Source organism: Scyliorhinus canicula, chromosome 13 (assembly GCF_902713615.1).
Source record: "Scyliorhinus canicula chromosome 13, sScyCan1.1, whole genome shotgun sequence".
NCBI classification, from domain to species: domain Eukaryota; kingdom Metazoa; phylum Chordata; class Chondrichthyes; order Carcharhiniformes; family Scyliorhinidae; genus Scyliorhinus; species Scyliorhinus canicula.
Genome location: NC_052158.1, coordinates 4534677 through 4559042, shown reverse-complemented (window position 1 = coordinate 4559042; position 24366 = coordinate 4534677). Strand labels below are relative to the sequence as shown.

General features: G+C 52.2%; 2 protein-coding genes across 2 annotated transcripts in view; both read left to right on the top strand.

Moving 5' to 3' along the window:
* Positions 1–19665, top strand: part of LOC119975844 (zinc-binding protein A33-like) — a 413200-nt gene extending 393535 nt beyond the window's left edge. Inside the window, exon 4 of the mRNA XM_038815724.1 lies at positions 18933–19665. The gene's annotated coding sequence lies outside the window, so the exon portion shown is untranslated. The remainder of the gene's footprint in view (positions 1–18932) is intronic.
* A 3677-nt stretch (positions 19666–23342) lies between these two features.
* On the top strand, positions 23343–23780 carry LOC119975848 (cytochrome b-c1 complex subunit 10-like). Its single transcript, XM_038815729.1, has one exon. The coding sequence runs from the start codon at positions 23372–23374 to the stop codon at positions 23537–23539; it is 168 nt and encodes a 55-aa protein (XP_038671657.1). The 5' UTR covers positions 23343–23371; the 3' UTR covers positions 23540–23780.
* Positions 23781–24366: the final 586 nt, after the last annotated feature.

Here is a 24366-nt window from a genome sequence, read left to right as displayed (position 1 = left end):
GCGATCCTGTTTACCAGGTCGGATATGCGGGGGAGAGGGTACGCGTCCACCTGTTTAAACCTGTCGATGGTCTGACTGTAGTCTATGACCATCCTATTCTTCTCCCGGTCTTTACCACCACTACTTGAGCTCTCCAGGGACTGTTGTAGCTTCAATGACTCCTTCCCTCAGTAGCCGTTGGAGCTCTGACCTAATAAAGATCCAGTCCCGGACACTGTACCGTCTGCTCCTGTTGGCGACGGGTTTGCAATCCAGGGGTGAGGTTCGCAAACAGGGAAGGCGGATCGACCTTGAGGGCCGTGAGGCTACAGACAGTGAGAGGGCGTGTAGGGCCGCCGAATTTGAAAGTTAGACTTTGGAGGTTGCACTGGAAGTCTAACCCGAGGAGTGTGGCTGCACAGAGGTGGGGAAGGACGTAGAGCCGGTAATTTTTGAACTCCCTTCCCTGGACTGTGAGATTTGCTACACAGAACTCCCTTTATCTCTACTGAGTGGGAACCGGAGGCCAGGGAGATTTTTTGATTAACAGGGTGGACGGGGAGAGAACAGCTCTTTACCCTGTCGGGGTGTATGAAGCTCTCCGTGCTCCCAGAGTCGATTAAGCAGGACGTCTCGTGTCCGTTGATTAGCACCGCTGTAGTAGCAGTTGAGAGTGTTCGAGGCCGAGACTGGTCCAGGGTCACCGAGGCTAAACGTGGCAGCAGCTGGGTGTTCTCGTCGGGCAGTGTGTGGTCATCTGCACTGGGGCCCTGGGAGTCCATCCAAGATGGCGGCCCCCACTGGTCGCACGTGGATGTGGGTGCACAAAATGGCAGGGCCCATCCATCGCACGCGGCTTCCGCGGAACAAGATGGCGGCGCCCGGAGGCCACACGTGGCCCTGGAGGAGGAAGATGGCGGCGCTCGCTGGCCGCACGGGGCCCGTGGAGAGGGTTGCAGTGGCAGTCCGCATTCCCTTCCGGAGACCGCAGCGACCGCCCGGGCCTGGCATACCGCCACGAAATGGCCCTTTTTGCCGCACCCTTTCCAGGTGGACGAACGGGCTGGGCAGCGCTGTCGGGGGTGTTTGGCTCGGGGGTGTTTGGCTTGCCCGCAGAAATAGCAACGGGGCCCCCGGGGTTGCTGGGCCGTCTTGCAGCGCAAGCTTGTGGGGGAGTGTGGGGCATTGCCTCGGAGTCAGCTGCAGAGGGATTCCACGCCGCCCAGGGGGCTGCCGCGCGGCCGGGAGCGTAGGCACGGGCGTTTCGGGAGGCCACATCCAGGGAGCTGGCAAGGGCCCGAGCCTCCTTGAGGCCTAGAGTTTCTTTCTCCAGCAAACGCTGGCGGATTTGAGAAGACAGCAAACCCGCAATGAAAGCGTCCCGAATCAACAGTTCAGTGTGGCCATTTGCTGAAACATGCGAGCAGCTGCAGTTTCTCCCCAACACTAGGAGCGCACGGTAGAATTCTTCTAGTGACTCACCAGGAATTTGTCGCCTCATTGCTAGTAGATGCCGGGCGTAGACCTGATTCACAGGGCGAATGTAATGTCCTTTCAGCAACTCCATCGCAGCATCGAAGTCGTCCGCGTCCTCGATGAGGGTGTAGACTTCTGGGCTCACCCTCGAGTGCAGGATCTGCAGTTTCTGTTCTCTTGTGGGTGTGTTTTCTGCCGTTCCGAGGTAGCCGTTGAAGCACGCTAGCCAGTGCTTGAAAGTCGCCGTCGAGTTTACTGCGTGGGGGCTGAGTTGCAGACACTCTGGCTTGATTCGGAGCTCCATTCTTTAAATCTAGCTTATTAAATTGATGCACAATCAATGACTACTAAAGCGAGGTTGTAGTACAACTGAAGGCTTTAGTAAGCTAGATGTTTCCCCCAGCAGCTCAGGTACAGAAAGGGAGCTGCTGGGGCAGCACGGGCTCTTATACCCCGCCTTGCAGGGCGGAGCTACCATCCAGTCTCGACCAATAGACAACATGCATTATTCACCAGTGGTGATCCAGCATTGATAGGTACCGTAATACCTCTAACCAGACTACCACAGCCGGCACCTGTTTTCTCAGGAAGCCTCGCACCTGCAAATACCTAAACCCATTCCCTGCTGGCAATTTAAATTTATCCTCCAAGGCTTTCAAGCTGGGAAAGCTCCCATCTATAAATAGATTCCCCATCCTTCTAATTCCTGCCCTTTGCCATCTCCGGAACCCACCATCCAGCCTACCCGGAACAAACCGATGATTATTATAAATCGGGGTCCAAACCGATGCTCCCTCCACTCTCTTATATCTCCTCCATTGCCCCCAGATTCTCAGAGCCGCCACCATCACCGGACTTGTGGAGTATCAGGCCGGCCAGAACGGAAGAGGTGCCGTTATCAGTGATCCCAAACTGGTATCTTCACATGACGCCGCCTCCATCCGCTCCCATGCCGACCCCTCCCTCACTACCCACTTCCTAATCATGGCTATATTAGCCGCCCAGTAGTAATTGCAGAAGCTCGGCAGCACCAACCCACTCTCTCCCCGACTGCGCTCCAGCAACACTTTCTTCATTTGCGGGGTTTTACCCGCCCACACAAAGCCCAAAATAACCTTATTCACCCGCTTGAAAAAGGCCTTTGGGATGAAGATGGGGAGGCACTGAAAGACAAACAGAAATCCTGGGAGGACCGTCATTTTCACGGTCTGCACCCTCCCCGCCAGTGATAGCGGGAGCATGTCCCATCTCTTAAAGTTCCTTTCCATTGATCTACCAACCGGGATAGGTTTAACTTGTGCAGTGCCTCCCATTCCCGGGCCACCTGGATTCCCAGGTATCGAAAGCTCCTCCCTACCATTCTAAGCAGCAGCTCTCCCAGTCTCTTCTCCTGTCCTCTTGCCTGGATCACGAATATCTCGCTTTTCACCATGTTCAATTTATACCCCGAAAAATTGTCAAATTCCCCAGGATTTGCATTACTTGCCCCATCCCCTCCAACGGGTCTGAAATATACAAGAGCAGGTCATCTGTGTCAAGCGAGACCCGGTGCTCCACCCCCCCACCCCCCCCCACCCGAACCAACCCTTTCCAGTTCCGAGAGGCTCTCAACGCCATGGCCAATGGCTCTATGGCCAGAGCAAACAGTAATGGGGAGAGGGGGCACCCTTGCCTCGTCCCTCCGTGTAGTTTAAAATACCCCAATCTCAGCCAGTTCATACGCACACTCGCTACTGGTGCCTGATAGAGCAACCGCACTCAGTCAATAAAGCCCTCACCAAACCCAAACCTTCCCACCGCCTCCCACAGGTAATTCCACTCCAGCCGATCAAAAGCCTTCTCTGCATCCATCGCTACCACCACCTCCACCTCCTCTCCTTCCGAGGGCATCACAATAACATTTAGAAGCCTTCGAACATTGGCCTTGAGTTGCCTGCCCTTTACAAATCCCGTCTGGTCTTCCTTTATCACCCCGGGACACAGTCCTCTATCCTTGTGGCCAGTATCTTAGCCAGCAGTTTGGCATCCACATTCAGTCAGAGAAATTGGCCTGTATGACCCGCATTGCTCCGGATCCTCCTCCCGTTTCAGGATCAATGAAATCGAGGCCTGCGACATTGTTGGGGGGAGGACTCCCTTCTCTCTTGCTTCATTAAATGTCCTCATCCGGCAGTGGGCTCAATATCTCCGAAAACTTCTTATAGAATTCCACCGAGTAGCCATCAGGCCCCGGGGCCTTGCCCGACTGCATGCCCTCCAGCCCCTTGATTATTCCTCAATCTCAATTGGGGCTCCCAGCCCCTCCACCAGATCCTCATCTCTCCTCGGAAACCTCAACTGATCAAAAAACTGCCTCATCCCCTCCACCCCAGCCAGGGGGTCCGACTCATATAATTTACTCTAGAAGTCCTTTAACACCTCGCTTACCCCTGCTAGGTCCAGGACAGTATTCCTGCCTCTACTCTTTACTTTACCTATCTCCCTGGCCGCCTCCCTTTTCCTGAGCTGGTGCGCTAACATTCTGCTTGCCTTTTCCTCGTACTCATAAATCGTCCCCCTTGCCTTCCTCAACTGTTCCACCGCTTTCCCTGTGGTCAACAGCCCAAACTCCGCCTGTAACCTCCGCCGCTCCCTCAGTAGCCCCGTGTCCGGGGCCTCCGAGTATCTCCTGTCCACCTGGAGTATCTCCTCCACTAACCTGTCCTTCTCAGCCTGGTCCCCCTTTTCTCTGTGGGCCCGTATCGAGATTAATTCCCCTCTGACCACTGCCTTCAAAGCTTCCCAAACCGTGGCTGCAGAGACCTCCCCTGTATCATTTGTTTCCAGGTAGTTCTGGATGGACTTGTTAACCTGCCCACAGATCGCTTCATCCGCTAGCAACCCCACATCCAGTCTCCACAGTGGGTGTTGCCCTCTCTCCACACTAATCTGTAGATCCACCCAATGAGGGCAGCACGGTGGCGCAGTGGTAGCACTGCAGTCTCACGGCGCCGAGGTCCCAGGTTCGATCCCAGCTCTGGGTCACTGTCCGTGTGGAGTTTGCACATTCTCCCCGTGTTTGCGTGGGTTTCGCTCCCACAACCCAAAGATGTGCACGGTAGGTGGATGGAACACGCAAAATTGCCCTTTAATTGGAAAAAATGAAGTAGGTACTCTAAATTTGTTTAAAAAAAGATCCACCCAATGTGGGGCATGATCCGACACTGCGATTGCCGAGTACTCAGTATCCACCACCTCCGGTATTAGTGCCCTGCCCAGAACAAAAAAGTTGATGCAAGAGCATACCTTGTGAACATGTGAGAAAAAGGAAAACTCCTTCACCCTTGGCCGTGCAAACCTCCATGGGTCTACTCCCACCATCTGTTCCATAAACCCCTTCAAATCCTTTGCCAGCCTCCTCCCTGTCCTGGATTTTGACCGCTCCAATTCCGGATCAATGACTGTGTTAAAGTCTCCTCCCATGATCAGGTTATGTGACTCTCAGTCTGGGATCTTACAAAACACCCACCTCATCAATTCCACATTGTCCCAATTCGGAGCATATATGTTCACAAGTACCACCCGCACCCCCTCCAACTTCCCACTCACCGTTATGTACCTCCCCCCCCTTGTCTGACACGATTCTCCCAGCCTCGAATGCCACTCGTTTGTTGATCAAGATCGCTACCCCCCTGGTCTTTGAGTCCAGCCCTGAGTGGAAATGAAATGAATGAAAATCGCTTATTGTCCCAAGTAAGCTTCAAATGAAGTTACTGTGAATAGCCCCTGGTTGCCACGTTCCGGCACCTGTTCGGGGAGGCTGGTACGGGAATTGAACCGTGCTGTTGGCCTGCTTTGGTCAGCTTTAAAAGCCAGCTCTTTAGCCCTGTGCTAAAGCAGCCCCTATACTTGGCTAACCCAACCCTTTCTCAATCTTGTCTGAACAAAGAACAAAGAAAAGTACAGCACAGGAACAGGCCCTTCAGCCCTCCAAGCCTGTGCCGACCATGCTGCCCTTCTAAATTAAAATCTTCTACACTTCCTGGGTCCGTATCCCTCTATTCCCATCCGATTCGTGTATTTGTCAAGATGTCCCTCAAATGTCACTATCGTCCCTGCTTCCACCACCTCCTCCGGCAGCAAGTTCCAGGCACCCACTACCCTCTGTGTAAAACACTTGCCTTGTACATCTCCTCTAAACCTTGCCCCTCGCACATTATGCCCCCCAGTAATTGACCCCTCTATCCTGGGAAAAAGCCTCTGACTATCCACTCTGTCTATGCCCCTCATAATTTTGTAGACCTCTATCAGGTCGCCCCTCAAAATCCGTTGTTCCAGTGAGAACAAACTGAGTTTATTCAACCGCTCCTCATAGCTAATGCCCTCCATACCAGGCAACATCCTGGTAAATCTCTTCTGCACCCTCTCTAAAGCTTCCACATCCTTCCGGCAGTGTGGCGACCAGAATTGACATTATACTCCAAGTGTGGCCTAACTAAGGTTCTATACAGCTGCAACATAACTTGCCAATTCTTATACTCAATGCCCCGGCCAATGAAGGCAAGCATGCCGTATGCCTTCTTGACTACCTTCTCCACCTGTGTTGCCCCTTTCAGTGACCTGTGGACCTATACACCTAGATCTCTCTGACTTTCAATACTCTTGAGGGTTCTACCATTCGCTGGATATTGCCGACCTGCATTAGACTTTCCAAAATGCATGACCTCACATTTGTCGCATTAAACTCCATCTGCCATCGCTCTACCTAAGTCTTCACACGATCTAAATCGTCTGGTCTGTAACCTTTAGGTGTGTCCCTTGTAACATTGCCATGTCCGCCTTCAGCCCCCTCAAATGCGCAAACACGCGAGCCCTCGTGACCGGCCCATTCAGCCCTCTGACATTCCATGTAGTCAGCCTGGTCAGGGGGGCTTACCGCCCCTCCCCCTCCCCCTGCCGACTAGCCATCACCCTTTTTAGGCCAGCCTCTAGCTCGCGCCCTCCGCTTCCTCGAGCCCCCCCCCCCCCCTCGGGCATTTGCCTTTCCCGACGTCCCATTTGTCCCTCAGTAACAGCTTCTCCCCAGTCAGCAAAGCAGCTCCATCCACCTCTCCCCCCCCCCTCGCAACAACACTAGCAACCCAACCCCCCAAGTCCAGCTCCAGCTTAACACCTGCTCACCCCCCACTGTGCTTCCGAGAGTCAGCTGACCCATGCTGACTTGATAGCGCCCGCCCCTGGCACCAAGCAGTCTGTCTCCCCATTGTTCTCTCCCCTCTCCCCCCACTTGGACAAACATATTAAAAGCATCACATTCCCCAGGGAACAAACATCAGAAAAAACAGTGAAGAAACAACCACTTTAGAAAAAAAACACCCAAAAAACAGAACCAACCCCATAGACCATCCCCCCCTCTAACCAGCTCCCTGCAAGACAAAGTTACCTTTAGCCTTTAGCCATCCAAACAGCCCCTTATTACACACAGCACTACTGATACTGATACAGCCCAGCACAGCAAATCGCCACCACAGTAATCTCCAAGGCTTCAGTGTTTTTTAATTCACCTCCAGCCTCTTTTCTTTAATAAAAGTCCATACTTTGTCTGGTGTTTCGAAGTAGAAGTCCCGTTCCTCATGTGTGACCCACAGACGGGCTGGGTACAGAATCCCAAACTTCACCCCCTTCTTAAAGACGGCCGTTTTTGCCCGATTGAATCCAGCTCGCCTCTTGGCCAAATCCGTGCCCAGGTCCTGATAAACGCGCAGCTCACAATTCTCCCACTTGCTGCTGTGTTCCTTCTTGGCCCACTGCAGAACGTGTTCCTTGTCCAGGAATCGGTGAAAGCGTACCACCATCGCCCTCGGCGGCTCGTTCACTCGGGGCTTCTTCGCGAGGGCTCTGTGCGCTCTGTCCACTTCCAGGATCCGAGGGAACGCCTCAGCCCCAATCAACATCTCTAACATGTCCGTCACATAATCCCTCGCATCCGATCCCTCACTGCCTTCAGGGAGGCCGACAATTCTAAGATTCTGCCTCCTGGACCTGTTCTCCAGGTCTTCCAGCTTCTCCTGCATTCTTCTCTGGCGGTCGTTCATCATCCCCACCTTGGTCTCCAGCACGGTTATGTATTCCTCGTGCTCGGACACCTTTTTCTCCACCTCCTGGATCGCTCTCCCGTGGGTCTTGATTCTGCACGACTTGATCAATCGGAGCTTTAATCGGGTCCAGCGTGTCCCCCTTCAGCTTGGTGAAGCAATCTTCAAAAAACTCCACCAGCTGCCCCGTTGACCACTGTGCCGTCTCCCCGCGGCCCTGCTGCTCCGCCATGTTTTCCCGCGTTGCCGGCTCTGCTTGCGTCTTCCTTATAGGACTTTGTCTTCTCACACGGCCACTTCTGGTCCAATTCTCCGTACACCGGAGGGGGATTTCTCCTTACTGTCTCACTCTTCACTGATTTAACATAAGAACATAAGAACTAGGAGCAGGAGTAGGCCATCTGGCCCCTCGAGCCTGCTCCGCCATTCAATTAGATCATGGCTGATCTTTTGTGGACTCAGCTCCACTTTCCGGCCCGAACACCATAACCCTTAATCCCTTTATTCTTCAAAAAACTATCTATCTTTACCTTAAAAACATGTAATGAAGGAGCCTCAACTGCTTCACTGGGGAAGGAATTCCATAGATTCACAACCCTTTGGGTGAAGAAGTTCCTCCTAAACTCAGTCCTAAATCTACTTCCCCTTATTTTGAGGCTATGTCCCCTAGTTCTGCTTTCACCCGCCAGTGGAAACAACCTGCCCGCATCTATCCTATCTATTCCCTTCATAATTTTAAATATTTCTATAAGATCCCCCCTCATCCTTCTAAATTCCAACGAGTACAGTCCCAGTCTACTCAACCTCTCCTCATAATCCAACCCCTTCAGCTCTGGGATTTATCCAATAAAATCCAGAAAAAATGGGGGAAAAGGTCCAAACGTCCGTCACAGGCGGGAGCTGTCAAATGTGCGACCTACTCCTCCATGGTCGCCACCGGAAGTCCCTCTGTCCTGATTTATATCTTATATTTGAATCATTATCCCTATAAATATCACAGACACCGGGCGGGATTCTCCGGCCCGTCAGCTCCCTTTTCCTGGGCGGCGGTCCTCACCGGCAGCAGGATTCTCCGTCTCTGCCACCTGCCAATGGGATTGCCCATTGTGGCCACCCCACACCGCCGGGAAACCCGCGGGCGTGGGAGCGCTGCCGGCGCAACGGAGAATCCGTCGGCAGAGAGAATGTTTAAGGGCTTTGTTATAAAGAAATGAGGATAAAAATGTTCCTGATTGGAATTAAAGTCTGATTCATGCACCTCACCCACTTTCTAAAAATCATTCTCAGCTTGGTCAGCTGAAACTGTCAGCTCCCTAAACATCACCAATACAGGAACTCTCAGATGGAGCTCTGTCTCCAGAACCCATCGATACTTTACAAACTTCAGCAAGTGGAAACTCCGCCATTCCCAGCTGAACCTTTCCTCCTCTACAATCCTCATCCTCCTGATACATCTCCACCTTGTGGACCAGACTCATGTCCATGGCCAAGGTTAGGACAGGAAGCCTGGGAATGAGGCTTTGTCTGCCTGTTGAGGGAGGAGGAGTGGTGAGGGGGATGGAGTCAGCTGGTCTTCACTGTGGACCTGGGGAACAAGCCCTGGATTGCAATCCATTTCCTGAAAGTGTCAGCAAAGCCCATTTTCTCAATTGTCTTGAGGAAACATTGCACTCGCTCTGGATGAATATCTTTTATACATCCAGGGAGAGGATTAAGGTAGAGGTTTGTCTGTGGAGAATCAGGTTGGCCGTGCCACCTGGGCACCTTGGCAATGCCAGGCTGGTAGTGGTAGGGTGCCTGGGTGGCACCAGCAGTGTCAGGGTACTGATGTGTTATGTACTCTGGGATAACACAGGCTGCAACTGGATGCAGCTTTCACCAAAAGATACTCCAGACCCTGAGTTCAATTTGATTTATTGAACCAGTCGCAGTTAGCACAGTTCTCTATGAGTTCGACTCTCTGTCAACCTCAGTGTGGTTACTCTGTCTGACTGAACCAGACTAGCTCTTAGCCACGTGCTGGAGGTGTGATACTGTACACACACCCTGACTCACTCTGTAGATGTTCATCAGTGGAAAGAGGTAGAGTGTGAGTGCCTCGTGCCTTTTACGGTGAGATACCACCCCTCAGTGTCCTGCCTGCTGATTGGTCATGTCCTGTTCTCTGTGTTCATTAGCTGCCTGTCTGTATATCATTATCTGCATGCCTGCATATCGCAACATCTCCCCTTTTTTTATGTTTTGTTGGCATATGGGAACGTACTTACATGTGGTGGCATATATTAACATCTTTCCAAGCGGTGGTATATGTGAACGTATTTACATGTGAAGACAGCTGTCTAATGTGAGAAAACAGAATATAGCAAACAAAACAAATGTTCATAAGTCCCGTCTCTGGGGCTTGCGTCTGATCCTTGTCGACCACCGGAGAGGTGGTGTTGGGGACGACGGAGCCTTGACAGGCGGGATAGAAGCCTGACTGCTGGCCTCGTAGTTCAAGGTATCAGGAGGTGGCAAAACAACAGACGGAAATGGAGAAGAAAGCGGTTGCGGGCAGGCAACTTTGCACAGTGCCCGTCTGTTTCATCTCACAACAGAACCATCAGCCATACGTACAACATACGAGCAGGGCGCTGCCTGTCGAATAACGACAGCTGGAGTTGACCAGCCACCATCCGGTATCTTGATCCTGACAGTGTCTGCCGGGGATAACACGGGCAAATCAGTGGCATGAGCATCATAGCCCTGCTTTTGCTGGTTTCGGAGCTGCTGCACCTTCTGCAGCACCGGGAGGTGAGCCAGGTTGGGCAAGTGTATGGCTGGAAGTGTCGTCTGCAGGTCCCTGTTCATTGGGAGTTGAGCCGGCGACATGCCCTGTACGCAAGCAGCGCAAGGTAGATGTCAGAAGCAGAATCCGCGGCCTTGCAGATGAGCTGCTTCACAATGTGCACCCCATTTTCAACCTTCCCATTGGACTGCGGATAGTGTGGGCTGGAAGTTACATGTTTGAAATGGTATGACTTGGCAACATATACCACTCGTGGCTGCTGGAGCCCGGGCCATTGTCACTCCTGACAGTGTGGGATACCATGCCTGGAAAACGTCTCCTTACAGGCCTTGATGACGGTCCGAGATGTGAGGTCTGAGAGCTTCACGACTTCAGGGTAGTTCAAGAAATAGTCAATAATCAAAACGTAGTCATGACCATTCGCACGAAAGAGGTCGATGCCAACCTTGGACCACAGGGAGGTCTAGATTTATGCTGCTGGAGCGTCTCCTTGCTCTGTGCTGGCTGGAAGTGTTGACAGTTCGCACAGTTGAGGACCATGTCCGAGATGTCCTGGCTAATACCGGGCCAGTAGACAGCCTGTCCGGCTCTGCATCTGCACTTCTCGACACCCAGGTGTCCCTCATGGATTTGGCAGAGCACCAAGCTCTGGAGACTGAGTGGAATGACAATCCGGTCCAGCTTGAGGAGGATACCATCACTCACCGTCAGGTCATCCTTTACATTGTAAAATTGAGGACACTGCCCTTTCTGCCAGCCATTGGCGAGGTGGTGCATGACACGCTCCAAGAGGGGGTCTTTGGCTGTCTCCTTGCGGATACGAACCACCTTCTCATCAGACGCCGGGAGGGTGCTAGCACACAGCTGCACCTGTGATGCAATCTGCCGGATGATTTCCAGCGGTTCACTAGGCAATGTGAGGGAGGGGGACAATGTATCAGCGATGATGAGCTCCTTGCCAGGCATGTACACTAAGTCAAAGTCGTACCTTCTGAGTTTAAGGAGGATGCGCTGCAACCGAGGCGTCATGTCGTTCAGGTCCTTGTGGATAATGTGGACCAGAGGCCTGTGATCCGTCTCGACAGTGAATGTCTGCAGGCCGTAGACATAGTCGTGAAACTTGAGATTGCCAGTGAGAAGACCCAGGCATTCCTTCTCTATTTGCACATACCTTGTTTTGGTGGGCGTCATGGCCCTCGATGCACAGGCTACCGGTGCCCAGGATGAAGTGTCATCGCGTTGAAGCAGCACCGTACCGATGCCATCCTGGCTCGCATCTGTCGAGATCTTCGTCTCCCAGTCTGGGTCGGAAAATGGCAACTCGGGTGCAGTGGTGAGCTTGGCTTTCAGCTCCAACCACTCTGCCTGATGGGCTGCCTTCCACTCAAAGGCAGTGGACTTTTTCACCAGGTTTCGTAGGGCCATGGTGTGTGAGGCCATGTTTGGGATGAACTTGCCCAGAAAATTGACCATGCCCAGGAAGCGCAACACCGCCTTCTTGTCTCCAGGGACCTTCATGGCTTTGATGGCCTTGACCTTGTCTGTGTCCGGGCGCACGCCCTGCTGAGAGATCTGGTCACCTCGGAACTTGAGTGTCGACATGTCAAAGCAACATTTGGCCCTGTTCAGCTTCAGGCCATTGGCATGGACACGGCGGAATACCTGCTGGAGACGGGAAACATACTCTTCAGGGGTCGTGGACCATATGATGATGTCGTCCACGTACACACGAACCCCTTCAATACCCTCCACCATCTGCTCCATGATGCGACGGAAGATCTCTGATGCCGAGACAATGCTAAACGGCATGCGGTTATAGCAGTATCTGCCAAACGGTGTGTTGAAGGTGCAGAGCCTTCTGCTGGACTCATCCAGCTGGATTTGCCAAAATCCATGTGACGCATCTAACTTGGTGAAAGAACGTGCGTGTGCCACCTGACTGGTGAGTTCCTCCCGCTTCGGGATAGGGTAGTGTTCACGCATTATATTCTTATTGAGATCCTTCAGTCTGTATATCATTATCTGCATGTCTGCATATCGAGACAGGTACCCTGCCCAGTGGGCGTGCCCCTGGGGGCCTCTGATCCCCTGGGAGACCCCCACGATGCCGTTCTGCCTGGTACCTGTTTGTGGGAATCAGTACCGAACTGCGCCCGCCCGAGGTCTCCGAGGGGAAGAGAGATTGATCCCACACCTCGGGAAACTGAGGAATCTGCATATTAAAGTGAGACCAGCTGCCTCGCTTTAATATGTCAATTTCTGCAAAGTGACCCCGCCCACAATGGGCAGGATTCACATCACAACGTCTCGAGAGATCACGTTAGATGTCACGGGACGTTGTGAGCCGGAAAAGTCCCGAGAGCGGGGTCTCCTGGCTTTTATCGTCCACGCTGAACCGCGGCGAGCTGCTTTTCGGGCACAGCGTGGCCATTGGATCGCGCCCTGAGTGTTGCCGTGGGGACGGAATTGCGGCTCATCCCGTTCCCTTGGGGGCGCTATTCAGGAAGCGAGTCAGGACATGCAAATGAGCCAGCACTCTTCCCATGGGAATCAGAGCAATTCCCATTCCCGCTGGTGTCTGATTCGCTGGGGCCTGAATTAGCGCTGGAGAGCCTGACAAGCTGGAGCTGTTTATAAACGCTCCGCTCCCCAAACACTCCCATTCCAGCCAAGAAGGTGGCTCCACGGAGACCTGCCCCCAGACTTTCTGAGTCAGTGGCCAATCGCATGCTGGACGTGGTGGAGCAGAGGCAGGACACCCTCTTTCGCAGGGTGGGCAGGAGACCCAAGCCCACCATCATCAACAGGGCCTGGGAGGAGGTGGCAGAGATGGTCAGTGCTGCTGACGATGAACGAACTCCTGAGGGCAGCTCGGGTGAGTCACCACCTCTGTGTCCCTGGCATCACTCCTGTCCCTCACTCCTCACAACCCACCTGCCTGCATCTCCCTCACACCCCACCCTGCACCAAACCCCAACACCTGTATTGTCCTCTTTGGCCTGGTGCCTGGCACACACATGCCATCAGCTACAGACCTCCCGTAGAACTCACCTCCATGCGTCTCACCATGTCCTTTATGTGTTCCCGAGGACAAGGTGACCCACAATCACCGGGAGCGGCAGAAAACCGGCGGGGGCATCCCAGACCTGAGAGTGCAAACCCCCGGGGAACAGAAGGCGATGGAGCTCGCGGGCGAGGCAGAGGAAAGGGCCGTCTCAGAAACAGAGGTCGGCATGTGGTAACCAAGTGAGAGCCCAATGCAAAGCTGATGTCCCAACAGCAACTGAGTGACCCCCTCTCCCACAGACCTCTCCTTCCCAAGATCTCACCGTGTCTCTTGTCTTTTGTCTTGCGGGATCACCATCAGACGAGGCCGGGCCGTCCGGGGTCGCTGACCCCCAGCCACATCCCCAGAACACCCCGGGGCACCAGTCCGGGGAAGACACCGACTTCTCGTCACTGCTGTCACCTGCACCCTCCACCATCGCAGAGACTATCACCTCGGGGGGCATTTTAGTGAAGAGGCTCCTGGGTCACCTTCTGGTGCTCACTTCACACAGGCTGCAGCACATCAGGTGGAGGCAGGGACTCCCGAGGGAGCAGGCGGTCGGAGGGCTGACCGATCCCAGGAAGCAGCTGTAGCCGGACAGGGATCGAGCTTCTGGGATGTATGGCGGGGGCAGGGCCCCAGGACACTTGAACCTGGGCTCACCCTCAGTGAGAGGTGGCAGGAAACGGGGCCAGAAGTGTGAGGCCGCCGTGTATGTCAGCTTACCCAGTGAGTGAGCCGTTACCACTCACTATCTCCCGAAACCCCCTCCCCACAAGCTATATGGGCCGGTGAGATGGATTGGCCGGCACACATGCAGGGATAACCCGGGCGGACAGTGGAATGTGATCCAAAAGGCAGGAGTCAGACTGTGTCAAACGATGAGGAGATCCAGAGCTCATCTCCCAGCGAGTCGTCATCATCCTCCGTCCCGTGGACAAGACCCGCTGATACTGCCAACCCAGCGCCAACACCCTGTGGGGATACTGGTAGGGCCCTCGGAGGGAGGGAGGGGGAGCTGGGGTAGTGGGATGGAGTGAAGGGAGGAGGGACAGAGAAGGTGGAGTGAAGGGAGGAGGGACGGGGAAGGTGGAGTGAAGGGAGGCGGGACGGGGAAGGTGGAGTGAAGGGAGGAGGGACGGGGAAGGTGGAGTGAAGGGAGGAGGGAAGGGGAAGGTGGAGTGAAGGGAGGAGGGACGGGGAAGGTGGAGTGAAGGGAGGAGGGACGGGGAAGGTGGAGTGAAGGGAGGAGGGACGGGGAAGGTGGAGTGAAGGGAGGAGGGACGGAGAAGGTGGAGTGAAGGGAGGAGGGACGGGGAAGGTGGAGTGAAGGGAGGAGGGACGGGGAAGGTGGAGTGAAGGGAGGAGGGACGGGGAAGGTGGAGTGAAGGGAGGAGGGACGGGGAAGGTGGAGTGAAGGGAGGAGGGACGGGGAAGGTGGAGTGAAGGGAGGAGCCCCGGGGTGTTCTGGGGATGTGGCTGGGGGTCAGCGATCCCGGACGGCCCGGCCTCGTCTGATGGCGATCCCGCAAGACAAAAGACAAGAGACACGGTGAGATCTTGGGAAGGAGAGGTCTGTGGGAGAGGGGGTCACTCAGTTGCTGTTGGGACATCAGCTTTGCATTGGGCTCTCACTTGGTTACCACATGCCGACCTCTGTTTCTGAGACGGGGAAGGTGAAGTGAAGGGAGGAGGGACGGGGAAGGTGGAGTGAAGGGAGGAGGGACGGGGAAGGTGGAGTGAAGGGAGGAGGGACGGGGAAGGTGGAGTGAAGGGAGGAGGGACGGGGAAGGTGGAGTGAACGGAGGAGGGACGGGGAAGGTGATGAAGGGAGGAGGGACGGGGAAGGTATCTGCGGCCCTGGGGAAGGGGGCACCACATGGAAGTGGGGGGGTTGGTATGTGAGGTGGGACAGGGCGGGGGGGCTGCCGGTGACCAGGCCAATCAGGAGGTGATGAGGTTGCCCCGTGAGCGGCGGCCCTGGAGCACACATTGGGCGGCCTGTCCTGTCAGCCCAGGCTCCACGCCCGGTTCTTCCTGGACACCCCCCTCATCCTCCTCATCAGATGAGGCCGGGCGTCCTTCCTCCTCCAGCATGTCGCCCTCTGCTGGGTGATGTTATGAAGGACACAGCAGGCCAGCAGGATGTTAGAGACCCTCCTGAGGCTATATTGGAGAGTCCCACCAGAGCGTAGTTTTACTCAGAGAGTAGTACGGGCGTGGAATGCCCTGCCTGCAACAGTAGTGGACTCACCAACACTAAACGCATATAGATGGTCATTGGATAGGCATATGGACGATTCCCGGCTGGGTCACTGTCTGTGTGGAGTCTGCACGTCCTCCCCCTGTGTGCTCCGGTTTCCTCCCACAGTCCAAAGATGTGCGGGTTAGGTGGATTGGCCATGCTAAATTGCCCGTAGTGTCCTAAAAAAAGTAATGTTAATGGGGGGGGGTTGTTGGGTTACGGGTATAGGGTGGATACGTGGGTTTGAGTAGGGTGATCATGGCTCGGCACAACATTGAGGGCCGAAGGGCCTGTTCTGTGCTGTACTGTTCTATGTTCTATGTTCTATAAGGGAAGAGTGTAGATGGGCTTTAGAGGGGTTTCACAGGTCGGCGCAACATCGAGGGTCGAAGGGCCTGTACTGAGCTGTAATGTTCTATGTTCTAGAGTGGTCCAGTCATTGGAATGGCTTCTTGAGGATGTCGATGCTCCGCTCAATGATGCTCCAGGTTTCTGCATCGGACTCATTATAACGGGTCTCCGCGTCGGTCTGGGGCCTCTGGACAGGTGTCATTAACCATGACCTCAGCGGTTAACCCTTGTCGCCAAAGAGTCAACCCCTCACCTGAGGGAGCACCTCGAAGGAGCCGGGAACCGACGAGTGCGCCAGGATGTAAGCGTCGTGCCCGCTGCCTGGGTATCGGGGGCAGACGTGTGTGATGTCCAGCTGGTGGTCACACACCAACTGCACATTCAGGGAGTGGAAGCCCTTCCTATTGATGAAGGGCCCCCCTGATGATCCGGTACTTGTAGGGGGACATGCGTGCCATCGATCACCCCCTGGACCTGGGGCATGCCAGCGATGGAGGGAAATCCTGCTGCCCGGGCATCCTGGTGTGCCTGGTCCAGACTGAAGGTTATATAGTCCACTGCCCGGGTGCATAGGGCATCCGTCACCGCGCGGATGTACCTGTGAGCCGATGTCTGCGAGATCCCAGACAGGTCCCCGCTCGGCCCCTGGAAAGTCCCAGAGACAGAGAGGTTCAGGGCGACCGTCACCGTGACGCCCACCGGGAGCGGGTGGCCTCCTCCAAACCCCAGCAGTGCCAGCTGCACCTCCGCCTGGCACAGGTGGCACCTGGTCTCGCTGGTTAGCCGATGTCTTCGGCGGCACAGGCGGTCCGGCAGCTCCTCGAAGGACAGGCGCCGATGGTAAACACGTGCCCTAATGCGGCGCCTCCTTCACACCTCCTCCTCGGCCTGTTGGACGGCCGGCACTCGAGCCTCACCGGCTGGGCCCTGCTCTTCTGGGACCGGCTCCTCTTGTGCAGGATCCTCCCTGAGCAGGCCCTGTGCCTCCAGCCTCCGTGTGTCCGTAACGGCAGCTGTGGACAGGTAGATAGCGAGCATTCCTGGCTCCGCTCCAAAATTCATTCTCCGCAGGGGGGAATAGAGAAGACATGTTAGCACGATGAGTATTCCCGAACCCATCCCGATCCAACAGGTTACACGGTGACCCTGAGTTATACTTCAGCTCCACCCTCCACATGTCCCCACAAACCCCACCCCCACCCCTCAGCCGCTCTCCCCGATATGTTGCCGTCCGCACTGCACCCCTGTCCCCATCAGTGAGGGGCACCGGGCCTGTGATGTGGGGAGGCTCGATCCTCACCGATCATCCCTGTCGAAAGGGGTACTGGTGGGTGACGAAACCCGTGTCAGCGACAGGCTCTCTGGCCCGTGTCCTGTTTCCTCCAGTGGGGTTTCCTGTGGGTCTCCTCACTGGGTGGGCCGTGTGTTATCCCACCAGCAGGGTGGCACCTGGTTGTGGGGTGGAGAGGGTCACCGTGTGCCACCAATCGCCTCCATGCTTAGAGGCTTGTGTGTGGGCAGGTCCTACAGATGGGGGTGAGGCAGGGAAGTGTGTGTCTGCTGGGAGCTTAGCTGCAGTGTGATGTGGGTCCTGGGTGTGACACACAGGTTGTTACAACCTGTCCGGGGGCAGGGTGGATGGGAGCAGGGGCGCGGTGGGCAGGTAGGGCTTGGAGACAGCTGGTGGTCCTGAGGGGTGGGCTGGCTGATAGTGTGACTGGTGAGGCCTCTGCCTTGAGAGGGGCAGTGTGCCAGGGAGGGTGCCAAAGGCCACGATGCATGTGTCCTTTGTTTGGGGTGAGCTCTGCTATTCCCCTGCTTCCCCTGCAGTGGGGCTGAGCTTCTGATGAGGGAACTGAGGAGTGGCAGCACCTGGTGTGTGACTGATTGAGCTTGGCCACGCCCATCCCGGTGATGGCTCAGCCGGGGTCTGAGGCTTTCCAGAGGGGCGGCCTGGGTGGGCTCCCAAATGACCAGAGGCTCTGTGAACATTTCCAGGACACAGTGAGCAGTCAGCAGAGTGAGCAGCCAGGGGCCTGTGAGAAGCAGCAAAGGGGTGTGTTTAAAACACAGACTGCAGCAATGGGGGTCTGAGCCAGGCCACCCCGATCCCGAGGGGGACACCCCGAGTGCACAGACCTGTCACCAAGTCGCTCCCCGTTACTCCCCCCGGCCCAGGCAGACACCCCCAGCAAGTCCGACAATTATTGAGGCTTTTTGAGAGTTTATTACCCTCTCTCTGCCCCCCAGCAGCCATGGAGCCCAGTCCCTGTTTGGAAATATTTGCACTAATTCACACCCGCGTGACTTCTGCCTGAGATGGGCGGAGCATCGTGGAAGGGCGGAGCATACTGTGTCCAATCCGCTAATTAGATTTAAATCTATGTAAATGAGGGTTTTACATGGGCCCGCTGCAGGGCACAAACTTTGATTTCACCGCCAGGGAGGGACTGGAGCCTGGCGTCGGAATCAGTGCCGGGCACAAACCTCGATTTATGCATTATGCCCGATTCTCCGTCCGATCGCACTTCCGGTGTCGTGAAGCGGAGAACCCGCCATATTTGTTTCCACTGAGCAGAACGGAAATATCTCGGTGTTGAGATCTTCTTCTAAATTTGAGAAGAGATTAGTTTATTTTGATGATCTCTGTCTCACACACACACACACACACACAGAAACACAGACACACACACAGCCTCACACACAGTCCCACACACACACACACATCAGGTCGGCTTATTTTGATGTTGAGGAACAGGAAATCAAATCAAAAATGGTGAAATCTCCCCCGGATCCCCAGTGAGTCTCCCCCCCGATCCCCAGTGAGTCTCTCCCCCGATCCCCAGTGAGTCTCTCCCCCCGATCCCCAGTGAGTCTCTCCCCCCGATCCCCAGCGAGTCTCTCCCCCGATCCCCAGTGAGTCTCCCCCGGATCCCCAGTGAGTCTCTAATTTTCTGTTTTCTCTCCCAGTCTCTGTGACCCTGGATGTGGAAACAGCGAATCCCTGGCTCGAGGTGTCTGAGGATCTGAAGAGTTTGAGACGGACCGAGACCCAGAGGACTCTCCCTGACACCAGGAAGAGGTTTACAGACTGTCCCTGTGTGCTGGGATCAGAGGGATTCACATCGGGGAGACATTACTGGGAGGTGGAGGTGACGGGGAATCGGGGACTGGAATCTGGGAGTAGCCGCAGAGTCTGTGGAGAGGAAGAGAGGGATCAGACTGATCCCAGAGACTGGATTCTGGACCATTGGGCAGTTTAGGGATCAGATTTATATAAACTCCTCTCCTCAATCCCGTCTCCCTGTCGGTCAGATTCCCGGGAAGGTGGGAGTTTATCTCAGTTATGAGTCTGGGACAGTTTCATTTTACAACGTGGACACCAAGTCCCATCTCCACACCTTCACTGGGAATAAATTCACTGAGAAACTTTATCCTTTCTTCAGGACTTGGTATAAAACCACTTTCTGAGAATCTGCTCCGGTTCTGATCCTGATCGGGAAAGGGGCGGGGCCTCGGGGTGGTGACATCATCACTGACATCATAAGGTCAGAGGTCGGGGGTCAGAAATCACTTTTGACAACAGGTTGTACTAAATGAGTCATTTAATTTCCAAATTGTAAAATCTCAATCAGACTGTAAATAAGAACAACACAAATAGAAATGTCAGAGAATTAAAATAAAACCAAATTTGATATCCTGATCTTTTGCTTGCCGTTCATTGTAGTGCCAATTGCAGCCACACGATGGTGATGTTTAGCTGTACAAAGATCAGTAAAGTTTTACAGCGCAGTATCGCCACCTGCTGCTGGATACCTGGTACTGGCAGGAATAAAAAAAACAAAAAAATGCTCAAACACTCGCTGATCTGACAATTCAGGCCGGACCTTTCTTCACAACTGAAAGAGAATTGGATCAGAAACAAAGGAGGGAAAATAAACATTAGCCTGGACTTCAAAAAAAAAAACTTTATTGTCACAATTAAATGAAGTTACTGTGAAAATCCCGTCTTGAAGCCGCTGCAGTCCCTGAGGTGTAGGTACACCCACCATGCTGTTAGGGAGGGAGCTCCAGGATTTGGACCCGGCGACACTGAAGGAACGGCCGATATATTTCCCAGTCAGGATGGGGAGTGACTTGGAGGGGAACCTCCAGGTGGGGGTGATCCCAGGTATCTGCTGCTCTTGTCTTCTAGATGGTGGTGGCCATGGGTTTGGGATCACTGCCTGTGCGGAGTTTTGCAGTAAAATGGACGATAGTCATGAGTAGCGATAATCAGCAAAGTGACAGGATATTGCTCGTTCAAACTTGAACAATTGCAAACCTTGCATTGATATAACAGCACGCTGCAAATAACACTGACAGCTTTTGAGATAAGTCACACGATACTCACATTTTAATCAATTAATTGTTTGATTATAACTTAACTAAACTAATCATTTAACATTAATTTCCGTACATTACAGAAGAATTCTGAAACAACATTCCAGTAACCATTATAATCAATTTCGATGAGCATTAAGTATTAAAGACCCAAGAAGTAGCGCTTTTGGATGATATTTACACAGCTAGTTACATGTGGGGAAATGGTCATATACTTACATTGAAATAAACCTGGACAAACTAAAGCTAATTGTTGGAAATTAACTGGGAGACCTGTAGAAATGTTTAACAAATCCTCAGAAAAGTTTTGTCAGATTAGGAAATGGGTTTTGAAATTGGAATTCCTTCCCTAACAGCACGGTGGGTGTACCTGCACCCGAGCGACTGCAGCGGCTTCAAGACGGCAGCTCAGCACCACCTTGTCAAAGGGAAACTAGGGATGGACAATAAATTCTGACCTCGCCAGCGATGTCCAGAACCCATAATGGAAGAATAAAAACTCTTACAAAGCCTGGAGATTGCTGCATTTGGACATGAACTGCTTCAATATCTGAATAATAATCTTTTATTGTCACAAGTATGAAGTTACAGTGAAAAGCCCCTAGTCGCCACATTCCGGCACCTGTTCGGGGAGGCTGGTACAGGAATTGAACCCGTGCTGCTGGCCCTATTCTGCATTACAAACCAGCTGTCTAGCCCACTAAGCTAAACCACCCCATTAGCTACGATGTTGAATGTTGGGCAATTAAGACTCTGCCTGCTTACTCAGGTGGATATATAGGATCCCACTGAATCATTTTGAGTTGGGGAGAGTTCCTCCCCGTGTCCTGGTCAATATTTATCTCTCAATCAATATGGCTGTGAAATTTTTTAGATGCTAATTGACCTTTGAAGTCATGAAACAAATGGAGGATTTTCTTTTAAATGCTGTGTGTGGTGTGAATGTAGTTTATTTTATATCACTGTTAAAAGGCACTAAATCTTTGTTTTAAGCAGAGGAAAAGGCAGCTTTGAAGAAAGTTAACTTTTTTATATGAAACTGAAGTTAAGTTGTCAGCTTCCCCACCCCTCAGGGTTCTCAGACACTGAATAGAAACACAAGTTGCTGCAGTCCCAGAGGCTGCTTTCCCCTTTTTGAGAGAGAGCTGACTGGTGGTGGGTTTAACCTGAGGGTCACCACATTTCAGGCAAGGAGCAAGGTTGAACCTTCCTGAATAACCATAGCTGATATGGGAGTTGAACCCACACTGCTGGCATCGCTCTACATTACAAACCAGCCGTCCAGTCAACTGAGCTGAACCAACTCCCTTTAACCCAACACCCATTTGCCGTGTTATATTGGCCAATGTAAAACAATCTTACTTTTCAGTTCAGCGATGCTAGAATGCCCATTGCTGTGAATGTTTGTGAAACAAGTGCATTGAGTGAGAGAGTTCCAGCAGGTTGATAGCGATATGGTGAATGATTTACCTGTCTTGATGTCAAGGGCAGTCACTCTCACCTCACCTGTGGCATTCAGCTGTGTTCTAGCGCCACCAGGTGACCAAAGTCACGAATGCAGGGAAATTAAATCTGTGGAGTCCCGATCTCAGCCAGCGGGTGGCAGTATAGCTCCATGCAAAACAGGATTTTTATGCTTAAAATGTTTTTATTCATTTACCTGAATAAAGAACAAAACAGAGGAACCCTGGAGAGATATCATCAGATATTAGTGACTGAAATGAAGTTTTGTGAACTAATTGAACATTGAAATAAATTTCAGGGCCTGAATAACATAAGGATTCTGAAAAATTACTGGGTTAAAAATAAATCCATAGACAGTTTGTGGTTTTAGGTTTACTGTTTTGCTGACAAGTAATGTTGTTGCATCAATTAAACGATATTTATACATTACAACAATTTGATCTGTTGTAATAAAAACAAAATACTGCGAATGCTGGAAATCATCTAAAAAAGATTCATATTCCACTCGATACGTCAACTCTGTTTCTCTCTCCACAGACCGGACCTGCTGAACACTTTTCCAGAACTTTCTGTTTTTATTATTAATTTGATCTGCTGGTTAATTGAACAGGGAAACATATTGTTCCAGTCTCACCAGGAGCTGCTGCACTGGTTTTTAAAAATCTAATTTTATTGCTGCAATACTATTCTCAACCACAGGGAGGTAGTGTTGCTCTGTCTAATTTCACTTTCATTCTCACATTCTAACTACCCACCAATGTCCCAGTTACTAAACCAGGAGGACATTCTTATCCTGTCTGTACTCGGAATACAGGCCCAGATTTGTGAATTCAGCTCCTGACACACAGCAAGGTCCCAAACTGGGAAATTTCACTCTCCCAACCTGCGCTTTTTTGAACGTTGTCCAGACCGGCAGTGTGGAATTTCGCGCGATAGGAACTCGGTGTGTGACAGGAACATGGAAGTGGGAAGTCCAGGTATCCAGCAGCAGGTGGCGATACTGCGCTGCACAACTTTACTGTTTTTCATACAGCTCGATATCACCATCGTGTGGCTGAAGCTGGCACTACAATGAACTGCAAGGGAAAGTTCAACTCTCTGGGCTGAATTTTCACTGTGATCACCGGTCACAAAAGGCGCTGGAGTCAAGTGTAGGAGCCGAGTGAGAAATGGAAACACAGAAGAAATCCCAGCTACAGCTTTACACTGCAGTATCTGTGTAACCATAACATGATCAAAAACATTTAATAGTCCCAAAAAAGAATAAATGTTCACATTTTGAGGCATAGATGCCTCCGTAATGGTTTTGACTTTTGAAGGTGATTAGTGCAGTCACTTTGTGTCCATGACGTGACCCAGATATTCAATAGAAGATTGGCAAAATTCACATTTATCTTTCCACACTCTTAATTCGTAATCTTCTAGGCTCTGGAGTGCAGCATCTCGATTGTGGAGATTCTTCCTAATTTTTTCCAGGAACTAAGATAGCATCTCAGTAAAACTGGCCTCCTAATCCACTTAGAATTTGATCCATGGGAGTGGGTCAGTGAGCGGTCACCGGGATGTTGGCAAAATTAATCGGACCCAGATACGTCCAGTTGATAAAGAACTGGATTCCAACAATGGCAACATGGGGAGGTGTTGGTTGTGTGGTACTGGTGTACGTAACAGATTGGAGAGTAATAGTTGACCGTATCCCATATGTAAGAGGGAAATTCAAGACTGAATGAACTAATCATATTTTAATGGCTGCAGATGAACAATCCAGATAAGCGACCAATGGCAGATATCAGTACTGCCTCAACTGAACTTTGTTTTTGAACTTTAAACTTGGAGCAGGAATCATTTTTAGCAGCTTTTGAATGGCGATGTCAATGTGAAACAAATAGACTATATCCACGTGAGCATTTTGTGTTCTGACTACTCCAACCTTTTGAGTTTTGCCCCAAATTGAATCTCCTGAAATAAAATATGAAAGCTCGTTAAAAAAAATATATTTTTTTAAAGAATTTGATCCATGACACGTTGGAACATCTCAGGTGTGGATGTGACACCAAATTGAAGACTTTAATATCTGGACAGCCCATTGTGTGTCACGACTGTCAAAGATAGTTGTGAATCTGGATCCACATTCATCTGGAGAGAAGCTTGACTAAGGTCAATTTTCCTGAAGTGTTGGCCTCCAGCCAACCCAGTGAATAAACCATCAATCAGAGGCAGAGGCACTTACCTCACCTTTAAGCATCTTGCTTGACTGAATCTTTAACTTGACTGAGATCTCCCACATACTCTCCATTCAAGACAATGGTTTGTTTCTTTAAAATCTTCGGTGACCTGCTCCAGAATCTGACGTGAGATTCACCTGGGCCCAGTTTAGTTTGATCTTTTCCAGCCAGGTTCTCCACATTAATGCTGGATAATTTCCTTTAACAATGTGCAGGGACAAATCTGCGGTCTGTCCATTCAACTGCTCAGTTACATTGATATGGCCCCTCAACGGAACCACTTTTCCAGTAAGAAAGTCCATTCACATCAGGGTGAGGGCAGACCGGTGTGA

What these genes read in the sequence shown, in the direction of transcription:
- LOC119975848 (XM_038815729.1), top strand. Translation starts at nt 23,372, where the DNA reads ATGTTGGCAAAATTAATCGGACCCAGATACGTCCAGTTGATAAAGAAC.